The sequence below is a fragment of the Orcinus orca genome, chromosome 3 (assembly GCF_937001465.1).
Source record: "Orcinus orca chromosome 3, mOrcOrc1.1, whole genome shotgun sequence".
Classification (NCBI taxonomy): domain Eukaryota; kingdom Metazoa; phylum Chordata; class Mammalia; order Artiodactyla; family Delphinidae; genus Orcinus; species Orcinus orca.
This window is the reverse complement of record NC_064561.1, coordinates 52,567,054-52,582,901: the sequence shown is the minus strand read 5'-3', so window position 1 is coordinate 52,582,901 and position 15,848 is coordinate 52,567,054. Positions and strand designations below refer to the sequence as shown.

The following is a 15,848-nucleotide window of genomic DNA, read 5'->3' as shown; positions in this document are numbered from 1 at the left end:
CGTCAGCCCCTTTGGGCGAGGCTTTTCCTGGGGATACAGGAAGAGGGGCCCAGATATTGGCTCTGGAAGTCTCTGGTGTCTCCTGGAAAACAAGATTGGGAACGAGCAGGCCGAAAGAGAAAAAACCCAGGCCCTGTGTCTCATCCTCCCCTCCTGCTGTTCTCTTTGGGGCCCCTTTTCTCTGAAAAGCCCCCTGCCGCTCACCTTTAGTTGGGCACATTCGGTTTCATGCTCATTTTCTTTTTCTGTTTTTCTCGTTTCAGCTTCAAAGAAGCCTCTTCCTCCTACTCCTGAAGACAACAGGGTGAGTGAGAGCACGAGGTCCGGGCGCGGTGGGCTGGCGGCGCCACGGGCTATAGCTCTGGTGTTTCCCATCTGCCCAGGTTTCTCAAATGCCAGGCAGATGCAGCAGATTTGTGGTGATGCAGCTGAACTCAACACCATGGGTTTCTCGGGCCTGAATTGTCTCGTGGGTGTGTCCAGGTAAAAGCCACCAGATCTTCACCCCACTGCCTTCATTCGGCAAACACTTATTGGTAACAAAGTGTGCAGCCAGGCACCTGACTAGGTTGGGGCATAATAACAGCTCACAGCTATATAAAATGTGTATTTACCCCACCCTTTGACATACAATCATTTTGGAAGCATACATTTGAGAATACCTTTTATTCTTCAAAGCACATCCACACTTTTACCAGCTATTTCGAAACTCACTATCTTCTCTAGCCACTTCAGAGGGTTATAGTTTTATTCGCATGTGAAAGCTTGGGAAAGCAAGTCCCATGAGAGGTTCTCCCAAAGCCATTCAGTAACTTAGTAGTCATGCTAGTAGGATGCAGTTTCTGGTGTGGTGGTCTTGAACTCGCGTGGTGGTTCTCAAAGTGTGGTCCAGGGACCAGCAGCATCAGCATCACCTGGGAGCTTGTTAGAAATGCAAATTCTCAGGCCCCACCCCAGACTTACTACATGCAAAATTCTAGGGGAGGAGCCCAGTAATCTGCATTTTAATAAACTTCCAGGTGATCCTGAGGCACACTGGAGTTTGAGACACATCGGTCTAATGTACTGACTTACAAGACTTAGGTGATATCAAGTCAACTCTCGGGAAGCTATTTAGTCAAGAAGACAAAAAAAAAAAAAAAAGGAGAAAAATCAACCTAAGCCCTCACTTTATGGTAACATCAGCACCGATATCCACATCTGAGTAATTGCCCTTTATTCTAGAACCTACTGATTCAGCTTCCTCATGCTTCTTCCTGAAGAATGAGCTCCGCTTTTTCCCTCCAGCCAGTATGGTGACATTTCAAAGACTGGCAGCTTCCCCATAAGGGAAGTTCTACGTCGCTCAAAAGCGGGCTGGCTTTCAGATTTGTCGTCAGCCCCCTTCCTCACAACAGGAAAGAAGTGGACTGAAATTGTAGCAGAAAATGAGCTCTCCCCCTTTTTATTTCATTCATCTTCTAAAGAATATTTCACGATCACCCTGGAAAACATGGTTTGGAATCCCCCTGCCCTGGCTTGTCGGGGGTTCCCCCCACAGTCCCACCTAAACCCGCACTTCTGCACCTTAGACTGGTTTGCTCCTGTCTGGTTTGCACTATCAGTGAAGGTGGAAGTCAGAAAACAGGGCCTATCCATCTCCCCTTGGACGCCACCACTTGGCTTCTCAGATTTCTTGGAGGAGAAGCCTCTATACTGCTCTAGCACTCCAACCACAGGGCTTTTGGAATCATAGCTGTAGCTTCAACCATACGTCTAAATCCACAGTAACATTTCTTTTATCTTGGATTACTTGAATTCACTTCTCCCTTCACCTTCATCTTCTGTCTTCTAATGAGTGATGGCATCTTGAGTTGGCATCTGGAGAAGCTATACTTTTATTGATTTTTTCTAAAATAAATTTATTTATTTATTTTTGGCTGCATTGGGTCTTCGTTGCTACGTGCAGGCTTTCTCTAGTTGCGGCGAGCGGGAGCTGCTCTTCGTTGTGGCGCGCAGGCTTCTCATTGCGGTGGCTTCTCTTGTTGCAGAGCACGGACTCTAGGCACGTGGGCTCAGTAGCTGTGGCGCACAGGCTTAGTTGCTCCGTGGCATGTGGGATCTTCCCGGAACAGGGATCGAACCCATGTCCCCTGCATTGGCAGGAGGATTCTTAACCACTATGCCACCAAGGAAGTCCCCATATATGTTTTTATATACAAATATTGGGGCATGACTATACTGGACAACGTAATAAAATAAAATGCACCTGTATTTGAATCCTGTTGGATTTGGCAGCTCAAATGCAACTGATACAGGAATGTAGTATCAGTGACTCAAAACTAGTATTACCATCTGTGATACGATTTTCCAAAATGGCAAACAACTCTTGGTCAAGTTCTGAACTAAATAAAGTGTAATATTCCCTCAATGTAAAGGGTGGTTGTACTCCTAGGAAACCAAGTACTTCATAGGGTTGAAGTAGGATCTAGGCTCAGAGTGTCATTGTACATTATTGCTGTAAGCAGGCTGCTCACCACGTGAAAGTCTAACAGGACATTGAAAAGTTGTACAGGATGTGGGATGCTGCAGAGAGTTTTGCATCCTTGACCCTCTCCCATTCAATGCTAGTAGCACACCTCAACCTTTGTGACCTTTGAAACACTGCCATAGATGTCCAAAATGCCCCCTATGGAAAGGTTCCACATGGTTTGAGAACTCTGCTCTGATCTTTCTCTTGATAATAATTAATCAGTTGGGCCTATAATGAGATGAATACCATACCATATCCTTTCTTTATCTTCAGGTGCCCTTGAACAACTCCTTCCTCCTCTGGCTCTTAGGGTGAAAGCCTCAGGCCCAACAACTCTTATCTGTAGTTCCAAATATATCACCTCACGAGCTCCACAGATAATCTTGACTTCAGATTCCAATCTGGGCTCAGCTGGGATGACACACTGTATCAGTATGACAATTTTTTTTTAATCTCCAGGATGTTTATGCCACCGATTGCTTCAATGTACTCAGAGAACTTATGATTTCCCATCACCAAATCTCATTCTAGCCAGTAATCTCAATCTCTTCCCATGTTTGCTGTCTCACAAAGTCTGCCAACCTGTAGCAGGTGTGCCCACCCTGAACCCTTGTGATTGTTTACAGTCTCCTCTTCACATCTCAATATCTCTTCCTAAGAAACACACTGAAAAGTAGAGACATAGGCAAGGCAGCCCACAAGAGGAACAAGGGGTCCCACATGATATAGTAGAGAAAGCATAAGGCTAATTCAATTGCTAAACTTGGCCACATCCATTTCTCCATCTGGGCCTCAGTTTCCCTATTCTAAACAAAAGAATGGATCAAATGATCTCTCAGAGGCACTCCAGCTCCAATAGTCTATGATTCTATGGATCAGGACAAGCCCACAAATAAAATCAGAAAAGCATATGGACTGAACGATTTAGTGTTGACTTCATCCCCTTTGCGAACAATGTGATGCTTCTAGCAGAGAGGCTGTGAATTGTGACATGGTTCAAGGAAAGAAACAAGCAGACTTTTGTGAAAAGCACAGCCACTGGGAATTCACTGGGGTCAGAATTTACCACATAGAATGGGAGAGAGAATGAACTCCAGGTATTGAATGTCTTTGTGTCCTATTCAGCACCATAAGCCTAACTCATAAAGAAAGCCAACTAGGCAGGCAAATGGCCACAGCAAATACCCCCAATGGTCTGTAGGAACCGGTGTCTGTCTGGCCTGGCATAGGTCCAAGAGCAAGCTACAGCTTGGGAACTTGCTGACCTCGTTCCACAGTTTACCTCCTTTCTGCATCTTTGCTTGATTTTATTGTGTCCCTCCTCCAGCAGTTACTTCGAGAACCTGAAGAAACCTTGGTCATTGCCTTGTATGACTACCAAACGAATGACCCACAGGAGCTCACGCTACAACGCAACGAGGAGTACTACCTGCTGGACAGTTCCGAGATTCACTGGTGGAGAGTTCAGGACAGGAATGGGTAAGGTACCTTCGTGCTTGCTGTCCCAGTTTTTGAGGTGAGGTGGGAACAAAGAAAATACTGGAACGATTGTCCCACCTCTCTCAGCAGGACCATGGCACTGAGTTAGGAGAGGAGAGCAGAGGCAGAAGAAGGAAGGAAGAAATAGTTGAAGAGGGTCTTTCCCCTTCTCAGAAGTGGCTGGGAGGCAGTCACTTGCTATACTGGCTCCCTGCACCCCATCAAGCACTCCCAGCCTCCAAACTCATCTAAAAATCTCCTGGGTTCTTCCACTGACATCCACAGTTTGGGAGAAGGGCAACTTGTTCCACAAAGCACCATTGTTCTTGAGTGTTTAAGGAAGGTTGAAGGTACATCCCATTATGAGGGTCTTATTTTTGGTGGAAAGAAAAGGTGCGTACAGATGGTGCAGATTGGTGGTTACATTAAGAAGCATCAGGAAAAAAATACTAAAGATTTAATTAAACCAACAGCCTTTGAACTAGCCATCCAAATGGTTCATGGAGAAAATAAAGTTGTGCAAATACAGTTTGCCCACTATAGGACTTCCGAATGAAAAAGATCGTATGACCCCTCCTCTGATCTGAAATATAGGAAAATTACTGTTATTGACTTTCAGAATGCTCTGGGATGTATATGACTTAGATACTAGTGCTTAGTTTAAAGTTATCAGATTCACACTGCTTTATAAGGCTTTATTTTTTTTCCTTTAAATATCAGAGGTATTTACCTATGCCCTGGAATAGTCTCCAGAATCATCTCCAGAAGATGATTTCAGTGATTGCCTAAATCCAACATAAAAGTGTGCCACAATTTAGCAAATTCCCTTCTTGGATGCTTAGGTTGTTTCTAATATTTTGCAAATATTAACAATACTGCAATTAACATTTTTCTATATTAATATTAAGGGTTTAAACATTTTCAAAGTGTGAGGTTATTATTAGTTTCAAAATATTTTAGAAAGAGAAAGAGAACACTCCATCATTGCAACATCTGGATAGCCTATGTCAATGCTTTATTAAAAAAAAAAAAACTAACAGTAGCAAGAAGTATACATAAAAATAAGCCACCCTCCATTTGCCCGCACATCAGTCCTAAAAGTATTCATTATTAAGTTACTTGTTCATCCTAAGCAAAAAAGTTATACGTATACAAATGCATCCTTTTTTCATTCGCATTAAGGTGGTCCATTCTGGTCTTCACCTTGTTTTTAACCTCTAATGATATATCTTAGAGATACTTTCATATCAGCACATACAAATCTACCTTATTCTTTAAATAATTGCATAGTTTTAGAATGTATCCTTGCATTATAAATATTTAGACAATATTTTATAGTGGGACATTTAGTTTCCAGTTTGCTCAGTGAAGAGCTTGTATTGCTCGTGTTTGTGTATCTTGGTAATCTTTTGAAATTTATATATTTTTGAAAAAAATTTTTCTGAAAAAATATTTTTTTCTTTGGGAAGAAAATATATATCTCACATTTCTAACTATGGAACTGGTGAGTCAGACTATGTGAAGTCTTAATTTTGAAAGATAAATCCCTCAAAACTTTTGCCAAATTCCCACCAACAGGGTATTCGAGTGCCAACACTGGGTATCATTAAACTTAACCAAAAAAAAAAGGACCAATCGTTGAGTAAAAACAAAGAGGTACACAAATATCTTTAGGGTTAAGGCTTTACTTTTCATATATATCAAAACTTACATTTTCAAGGCACCATCTCTTTAAGTAGCCATATCAACCCCACTGCAGGGGAAGTGAGGGAGAGGTATAAAACAAGATTAGATCAAGAACTGTGATCTTGGAGGCAGTGTCTCTTGCTAGCTGAGAACAGACGCCAAAGCCCCTCATCTGGAACCTCTCTCTCTAGTTGACTGGGGGAAACAAACAAGACCAGTCACCTTACCTTCTCTTTGCCTGTTATGGGGAGGCCCATAGCAGAAACAGGTCCAAGACTGCCTGGCTCTACAAACACCAGAGGAACTTACTCACAAATTCATCCCTTTAATCAACTGACATTTCTTTTTTTTTTTTTTGCGGTATGCGGGCCTCTCCCTGCTGTGGCCTCTCCCATTGTGGAGCACAGGCTCCGGACGCGCAGGCCCAGCGGCCTTGGCTCAGGGGCCCCGCCGCTCCGCGGCCTGTGGGATCTTCCCGGACCGGGGCACGAACCCGCATCCCCTGCATCGGCAGGCGGACTCTCAACCACTGCGCCACCAGGGAAGCCCCAACTGACATTTCTTTAGCACAACTAATGTGCCAGGAAATTTCTTCTCCTAGGTCTCACTTCCCCAAATGACAGTTTACCCTTTGTTCATTGGCCTGTGGAAAGGCTCAACTCTGCACTTCAAAGGCCATCGAAGAGGACAGCCCAGAGGCCAGTCGGGCATATGGGAATTTCCCCAGTTTGCTTTGTAATAGCCTGGTGAAGCAGGAAGTACACAAGATGGGGAAAAAGGAGACTTGGACTTGAGTATCAGCTGCTTTTGTTGTACAGGACTTTGGAAAAGTCACTGAACTTCTGTGAATCCATTTCCTTATCTGTAAAATGCAGATGATAATATCAGCTTTCCATCTCAGAGTGTTGAGAAAATCAGTGAGATGAAGAAAGTGAAAGGGCTTTGTAAATTCTAGACCAACAAACCGGTGAAGAGAATTATCATCATTTTGTAGATAACCCAGCTTTGGCTGACATATTAAAACACAGTCATTCTACATGAAAGTGAAAACAGTATTTGACCTACTAATATAATTGTAAACACATGGCGTGGCAAAAACAGACGTAATTAAAAGGATTGCCAAAAGAAAGACATAAAAGAAATAGCAAACTTGAGCATAAGTTGACTCCCATCAGTTGGCACTGACAGCCTTGAGCACTGGGTTAAGAATGATTCTGAGGCTGGGTGTTCAGTTCTCCAAAGAAAGTATGCCATAATTGACTAGCAAGGTCAGGTCAGCCATGGGTACAAGATATGAGATATCCCGTATTTGACATCACCATTCTTGATTTCTTCACTGCTCAGAACAATTATGTGAAAGAGATTACACATTGCCCATTAAACATAAATCACTAGGGACTTCCCTGGCGGTTCAGTGGTTAAGACTTCGCCTTCCAATGCAGGGGGTGCGGCTTCGATCCCTGGTCAGGGAGCTAAGATCCCACGTGCCTAGTGGCCGAAAAACCAAAACATAAAACAGAAGCAATATTGTAACAAATTCAATAAAGACTTTAAAAATGGTCCACATCAAAAAAAATCTTAAAAAACAAAACAAAACGAAAAAACATAAGTCACTAGATTACAAAATGGCCTTGTACAAAAATTAAAACAGGTGATAGAGTAAACAGCAAGAAGTTATGAGACATCTTTTTATAGATTGCAGGGTCTGGAGGGATTTTACATGTGATGTAGTTTAGGTCCTTCATTTTACAGGTACAGAGTCAGAGGCCTAGAGAGTGAAGGAGACACTGTTCTCACCTTGCAGTATTAAATGAGATAGTGTTTTGAAAAGTACAAAGCTACACACAGGTGTAAGGTATTTTGATGTTCTTATTAGTCTCTTAATCCATATGTCTTTGTTTATACACAATTTATTCCTGTTCAAAAGAAACCCCCAACCCCAAATCCAGCATGATTTTATCCTTTTTTCTCATGTTTTACCATTTATGTTGGAAGGAGCTCATTTAACAAAAAATATTAGGGAGGTCTTGAATTAAAAGCTCACAAGTTCGACTGGCAGTATCTTTTGGGACCTGTGGTTGGAAAGTAATTCTTTATGTTTTATTTATTTTGGTTTCCCGACTGTAAAACAACACTAGCACTAAAGCGGAAAAAATACTGATTATTACACACACACACACAAATATTTCCTAATAAAAAATAGAGACTGAACAGTAATCTTTTTTCTAGAGGAAATTTCCAGAGGAAATTTCACAATGAAGAGATTAGCAAGCAGAGCTATTAAAGTAACCACTTCTTATTTATTATGATTCATATTTTAGTGGTAAAATCTATATAGCCTTTAACAGATAGCAGGTTGTTATTTTTAGCAATTCTTTTATTTGAAAATTTTAAAATGTCTTATCCCGAATGCTAAATAACATGAGACTTCATCTTTAAATGACTTTTGGTTGATTAAACCTATGAAATGGAGATGTGAAATTAGTTCTACATTAATCTAAACACTAATTTCCCTTTTAACAGGCATGAAGGATACGTACCAAGCAGTTATCTGGTGGAAAAGTCTCCAAATAACCTGGAAACCTACGAGTAAGATATTTTATTTGTTTTCCAAAAATATGGTGCTAAGGAGTCCTCTTACATTAGGAGTGAATTATTGGTTGATTATTAAAATACCAGGCATTTTCTCTTCTTGACCTGCTTTCTTCTCCCCCCATACTCTGATCCCTAAGTAAACAGTTGAGGGTCACTTCACTTTATTTATTTTCTTTTTTATTAGAAAGGTATTTTTATTTATTTATTTACTTAATTTATTTGTTCTGGCTGCGTTGGGTCTTCGTTGCTGCACATAGGCTTTCTGTAGTTGTGGTGAGCAGGGGCTACTCTTCGTTGCAGTGCGCGGGCTTCGCATTGCGGTGGCTTCTCTTGCTGTGGAGCACGGGCTCTAGGCATGAGGGCTTCAGTAGTTGTGGTGGGCAGGCTCAGTAGTTGTGGCTCGCAGGCTCTAGAGCACAGGCTCAGTAGTTGTTGTGCATGGGCTTAGTTGCTCCGCAGCAAGTGGGATCTACCCCTGCCAGGGATCGAACCTGTGTCCTCTACATTGGCAGGAGGATTCTTAACCACTGCGCCACCTGGGAAGCCCAAGGGCCACTTTATTTTATTTATTTATTTTTGGCTGCATCGGGTCTTAGTTGCGGCATGCAGGATCTTACGTTGCAGTGTGCAGGCTTCTCTCTAGTTGTGGCGTGCAGGTGTTTTTTCTCTCTCTAGTTGTGGCGCACAGGCTCCAGGGCACATGGGCTCTGCAGTTGTGGTGCACGGGTTCCAGAGTGCTTGGGCTCTGTAGTTTGTGGCCCGCAGGCTCTCTAGTTGAGGCGCATGAGCCCAGTAGTTGTGGTGCATGGGCTTAGTTGCCCCTGCAGCATGTGGGATCTTACTTCCCTGACCAGGGATCGAACCCGCATCCCCTGCATTGTAAGGTGGATTCTTTACCACTGGACCACCAGGGAAATCCCGAGGGTCACTTTAAATAGAAGGGGGAGGGTATGTGTTCTCATCTCCCCTTTAATCTAAGGGATGATTTTCAGATGCCTGCACATAACTGTGGTCAAAGGAAAAGGTTCTTCCGGGAATCCCAGGAATATTTATCTTACTTGAGAAGGAAAAAACACTATGAACACTGGATCAAATACAACTGACTTAAAACATGGTTTAATGCAATACTTCCAATACCAAGATAGCAGACAAAAATATAGGTATTAAATATCTGCTTAGCTTGTGTTGTTTATTTCAAGATGGCATTTAAAAGAAGAGTTCACATGGATATAATTTTTATTTTTATTTTTATTTTTCTGCAGTACGCGGGCCTCTCACTGTTGCGGCCTCTCCCGCTGCGGAGCACAGGCTCCGGACGCGCAGGCCCAGCGGCCATGGCTCACGGGCCCAGCCGCTCCGTGGCATGTGGGATCTTCCCGGACCGGGGCACGAACCCGTGTCCCCTGCATCGGCAGGCAGACTCCCAACCACTGCGCCACCAGGGAAGCCCAGTTTTTGTTTTTAATTTATTTTTGGCTGTGCTGGGTCTTCGTTGCTGTTCAGGCTTTCTCTAGTTGCGGCGAGCAGGGGCCACTCCTCGTTGCAGTGCGCAGTCTTCTCACTGCAGTGGCTTTTCCTATTGTGGAGCACAGGCTCTAGGCGCACGGGCTTCAATAGTTGTGTCTCATGGGCTCTAGAGTGCAGGCTCAGTAGTTTTGGCGCATGGGCTTAGTTGCTCCGCGGCATGTGGGATCTTCCCGGCCCAGGGCTTGCATCTGTGTCCCCTGCATTGGCAGGCGGATTCTTAATCACTGTGCCACCAGGAAAGCCCCACATGGATATAATTTTAATGGAATTACTTAATGTTTAATAAAATTCAAGTGTAGAGTACAGTGTACTCACCATGTACATGTATTTCCTAGCTCAGCTGCTGGAAGGCCCAGAAACAATAATACTACAGTAGCAATGTGTACACTCAGATCTTGGTTTTTAAATAACACTTCCCACTAAAAAGAACTAGGACTTCTTCTTGGAGAAATGGCTTGGGGATTCAGAGTCGGGGCAGGGAAAGAACAACGATGAAACTGGAACATTTTGATGCATCCAAAAGTAAAGAAGTACCCCCCAATATTTTTTTGTTTAATAATGTGAACATATTGAATGATCACAGAAGTCAGCTTAAAAATGCTGCTTCTGAGTAAATCTGGGATAATTTGAGTATCAAAATAAATAATGACAGTAAGGGACTACCATCCGCTGAGTAAAATAAAAAAATCAAAAATAAATAAATAGCTTGATAGATAAGTAAGTAAATAAATAAATGGGCAAGAAGAGGGAAAAGCTCTTTCTTGCAGCAAAATGCCAACTAATGAATGTAGAAGGAATGATAAAGTTTAAAAATCACCATTTTATAACTCAAAGTACCAACTGATTCAGGCAAAAATCATCAATGAGTGTCACAAATAGGTGGTGAAAGGTTTCATATTTACATAGTTTCAAAGTATCTTCTCACAAATCACTTACTAATAACAAAGAGGAAATATCTGGTAGATCCCATCTTAACTAAATGATCCAAGTTCACATCAATAATGGGGCAAGCAGACACCGTGCATCTCCTGATGTGATACACTGAGAAGGACACAACATCACTTCTGTGATAGTCCTGCCCAAACATGCATAACCTGAATTATTCATGAGGAAATAATAGACAAATCCAAACTGAGGATAGTCTACAGAATAATTGCCCTGTGCTCTACAAAAATGTTAATATCATGAAAGACATGAAAGGCTGAGAAATTGGTCCACGTTAAAAAACTGAAGAGATGGGGTAACTAAATGCACCAGTAATCCTGGATCAATCTTGAACCATAAAGAAGCAAACCAAAAAAAGTTACAAAATATATTATTGAGACAACTGATGAAATTTGAATAAGGTCTAAAATTAGGTAATAGTATTGTATCAATGTTAAATTTCATGATTTTGGTAATTGTACTATGGTTATACAAGTGTATATTCTACTTATTAGAAATACATACTGAAGTACTTAGGGGTAAAAGTCTATTCTCAAATGGCTCAAAAAATCTATTTATCTATAACTATCTATCTCTCTAACTATCTATCTGGACAGAATGGTAAAGCAAATGTGTAAATTATCAACAATTGGTTCATCTATATGTGGGAGTTCTTTTACAGTATTTTACAACTTTTCTGTAAGTTCAAAATCATTTAAGGATAAAATTTTAAGTACTTATCAAGCTTAAGATACCAGGGTTGAAGAATGATAGCTAATGAAACCTTCTATTAACTCATTTGTGTTCTTATTAGTTCAAATGTGGTCAAGTTATTTGTTGCTGAAATTCTAATAGATTCTATAGTGAAGAACTATCATTTTCTGAAGAGTCTCTCCACCTGAGATTCATTTTGATCAAGTAGGTAAGAGAAGCCCCTCCCTCAGCTAACAGAAGTCATCACTCCCAAGAATACTCAAACTGTAATGAAATATATGAGGTATGCTTAAAAAATAAAATTCTTTAATTATTTTACAGTCAACACCTTTAGAAAAAATTAGGTATTTATTTCAAATGATCACTAGGCTGGGAAGTTTTCTTTTTGTTTTGGTTTTTTACTTTTAATCAGAATTTCTTCATTTATGATAGAAGGGACACATTCAAACTTCCAACAGAGTATAAGGCCATAGGGAATGATGGAGCTTGGGGCAAAAAAAAGGTATATTCCCCCTCTTGAAGATATTTTAATTCACTTTTAAAATGAAACACTACAGCATACAAACAAAACAGTCTGTGAACTCTATTTATTCTTCACTCTGTCAGTTTGCATTTCAGATATGGAATCGTAGCTAGAGAATTAAATGACTCATAAACAAGCAGCCAGATAGTTAGTTATTATATCTGGATATACCAAAAAAAAGAAAAAAACGGCCCAATATGATTACTTTTTTCCTAGAACTTAACATTGTCTAGATATCTGCATAAGAACTCAAAATTGTACCCCGGGAACATGATCATGGGTTGGTAAGTTGATTGGCTTCAGGTCTCCTGCCGTGGTTTGGGGACATGACTTTGGGCAAGTTTCTTCACCAGGTTGGATCTCAGATCCCTTTGCCTTTAAACTTAAGGGTCAGGTAAGATGAAGGAAAGCAAATCGTGGCACTCTTGCTGACATTTCCTCCCTGTGCCTGAACTCAGGGCAGACATCACTCTTAGATAGTGACATTCTTACTCCCTGAGCTCAGACTGGCCTCTATCTTTGCAACACACAGCTCCAGGAAGCCAGTACTAACTGATCAGAGCTGACACATAAGATGAAGCATGTTTGCCAGGCTTCAACTAAATAAGTTCTAAGAGCCCACTGAGTTGGAAAGTACCATCCAGTTGCATGTGTTCAAAAGCTCAGATGAAGTAAGTCAGACAGAGAAAGAAATATCGTATGATATCACTCTTATGTGGAATCTAAAAAAATGGCACAAATGAACTTACTTACAGGACAGAAATTGAGTCACAGATGTAGGAAACTTATGGTTACCAAGGGGGAAAGTGTGGTATAAATTGGGAGATTGGGATTCACATATACACACTACTATATATAAAAGATAACTAATAAGAACCTACTGTATAGCACAGGGAACTCTATTTGGTGCTCTACAATGACCTATATGGGAATGGAGTCTAGAAGAGAGTAGATATATGTATATGTATGACTGACTCACTTTGCTGTACAGCAGAAACTAACACAACATTGTAAATCCAATTAATTTAGAACAATTTTTTTTAAAAAGCTCAGATGAATCCACTAATTCCCTTATTCGTGGCTACTCTCAAATAACCAAACAAGTTTGGTAAGTGGTGTTGCTTCCCCACCCAGAACTTCTCTCCCCCTGGGCTTATTAATTTCCACAACTGATTGTTAACTGATGATCATTCTATCTCCTCTAACATAATAAGTGGACAGGGAGGCCAGGATATGGTTCAAGTGTTAACAACACTGAAAAACTTCAACCTAAAAAATCACTCACATTCTTTTTTTCTTTTTTTTACCACTTTTTAGTTGTTTTCTCACCTGACAACAAAATTATAAAAATAATGCTCCTGTTTGGACATGCTCCAGTTTGAAGAGCTCTACTTTAGAAGATACAGGGAGTAGGGGTAGTAAAAGAATATAAATTATTTCACTCCATTTCATTTCTCTTTCAAACTTATATGTTACACATTTAATTTCTGTATTAAAAGATAGATAAGGAAAGAAGGACCCATGTGAGAACATGCACATGAAAAATAGTGCCAAAATTACGTTCCTTAGGAGTTTGCAGATCGCAAAAAGTGTATCTGACAGGTGTAACCCCTGAAAGATGTGGAGTTGGGGGCTACAGCATAGCAAACTAGGATTTTCGGGGGGGAGAGAGGGAGCCTGGTAAAGTTTTTCCTTAAGTCCCTGGTATATGATAGTTACAGGCTCTTTATGGTGGTGATAAGAGCATGGACTCTGAAGCCAGACTGGCTGGGTTCACTTCTGGCTACACCTTACTAGCTCATTATTGACCTTGGGCAAGTCCCATAACCTGCTGATAACACTTTCTGACACATGATAGGTGAGCTACACATAAGCTAAATATTCTTTGAGTTCTCACCAGAGTATGGCTGGAGCTTTCCCCGCAGCAAACTTTGATAGAGTCCACTGACCAGAGATACGATGTCAGCCTAGCTACAGCTAATGCAAAAGAGACTAATCAGGGCATACTCAGGAAGCCAAAGTTCATATCGAGGCTGTCTTAATGGAAACTTTATGAAAAGTCAGTTAGCATCTTTGTATAACTTGGATAATTCTAGTTTAGCGCCATCAGTCATTAAAATTCCAAGAATGATACTACACTGCATTTATGTTACATGTCATCTGTTGTTGCTTGCTTGAGTACGATATGCCACACATACAGATTAATGGCCAGCCAGGCAAGGAGCTGGACTGCTAGTTTCAAATGCTCAGATGTATGAAGAAGAGCTTTCAGCACTACCTATGTTAATGAACTCAAACTATAAAAATGACATTGAACCCATAGTGTACTTAGATTTGCTTTTCCCCATTATCCAAATCATTCCTTCACACTGCATTGGTTCCTAAAGGTGTCTGACATGAATTATTTCAGGTTAAGATCTATTCTTTGGCAGCAAAAATCAAGAAGTATCTTTACTTTCTTTTTTTATTTATACATTTAATCTATTATTCAAATTGCTTATAGAAAATTTGATTTTAAAACTTCTCCAGAGAAGAAATGAGACACTTATCCTGAGAAAATTAGCCAGAAATCTTAAGAAATTAAAACAGCTGTATGATAAAATCAGAAACACAAAATTAAACAATATCGTGTCATCACATGAACCCCGCGACACATTTTCCTTTTAAACCAACTTTGAAGCTCAATCTCAGCTTAGTTCGCTTTGTAAAAGTAGAAAATACGTGAATGTTTACCTTACTTTTAGCAGATTACATCCATTAAATTTTTTTTTTTTTTGCGGTACGCGGGCCTCTCACTGTTGTGGCCTCTCCCGTTGCGGAGCACAGGCTCCGGATGCGCAGGCTCAGCGGCCATGGCTCACGGCCCTAGCCGCTCCGTGGCATGTGGGATCCTCCCCGACCGGGGCACGAACCCGTGTCCCCTGCATCGGCAGGCGGACTCTCAACCACTGCACCACCAGGGAAGCCCCATTAAATTTTTTTAGTTTTTTCAGCAAATAAATTTAGCATTCCTTTGACAAGGAATAACAGGGATGCGTAAGGTTTTTCTACATTTGCATTTTTTACAAAGATAAACTAGCCTTATGAGACACTGTCAATGTCATTTGTGCAAGAGCTTTTGTGCAGCTGGGAAAAAAATGTAATTATTTTGCAGAAGATCTTGAAAACCAGTCTTACAGAGGAAAATACTACAATTGTTTTAAAAGGATATTTGCTACACTTTCAAATTTATATTAAATTTTTATAGCTGCCCTAGCGTCATCCTGCTAATAACCACCCACTGACTTACAAAATAGAGAAGATAAATGTTTTCTAAAATTTTAATGTGGAAAATTTCCAATGTGCACAAAAGTAGAGAGAAAAATATAATGAACCTCCATGTACCCCAAACCCAGCTTCAACAATTATCAACATTTCACCGATTCTGGTTCATTTGTTCCAATTAAACATTTTATTACCTGGAAATGGTTCATGCTTTTGCTTTTGAGTTTGAAAGCATTGGTAGAAACAAAAAGAACAAAAAACTTTCTGGCATTCATTTTCTTTCGTAAGTAAATAATGCCGTTTTTCAAAATGTCATTGATCTATGACTTTTTCCTGCTTTCAGGTGGTACAATAAGAGTATCAGCCGAGACAAAGCCGAGAAACTTCTTCTGGACACAGTAAGTCTCCTTAAACTGTCTTTTAACTTCAAATAAACTGAATTGTGTTACTTTTTTTCAGCCATGCTGTGGTTTGTGCTAATGCAGTGAGTTGACATATTGGATTCACAGTGGTGTCCATGTCTGGTAAAAGTATTCTGGGGGTTCACAGGGTTAGCATACCTCAGTATAAGAAACCTGGAGAGGATCAAAGGCCTTGGTATTCACGTGTGACCATGACCACAGC

The 15,848-nt window shown here is 40.7% G+C and overlaps 2 protein-coding genes across 3 annotated transcripts in view; one reads left to right on the top strand and one right to left on the bottom strand.

Moving 5' to 3' along the window:
- The window catches only part of MED7 (mediator complex subunit 7), a 358,603-nt gene that overhangs the window by 63,187 nt on the left and 279,568 nt on the right, over positions 1-15,848 (bottom strand). The gene's annotated exons all lie outside the window — the stretch shown is intronic.
- The window catches only part of ITK (IL2 inducible T cell kinase), a 66,488-nt gene that overhangs the window by 27,505 nt on the left and 23,135 nt on the right, over positions 1-15,848 (top strand). The window contains exons 5-8 of one of the 2 annotated variants that reach the window (XM_033407921.2): positions 264-304; positions 3,843-3,991; positions 8,201-8,266; positions 15,568-15,622. In XM_033407921.2, the coding sequence (XP_033263812.1) occupies positions 264-304; positions 3,843-3,991; positions 8,201-8,266; positions 15,568-15,622 (311 nt within the window). Of the gene's footprint in view, positions 1-263; positions 305-3,839; positions 3,992-8,200; positions 8,267-15,567; positions 15,623-15,848 lie in introns of both variants that reach the window. The other variant, XM_004280984.4, reaches the window with a different exon arrangement.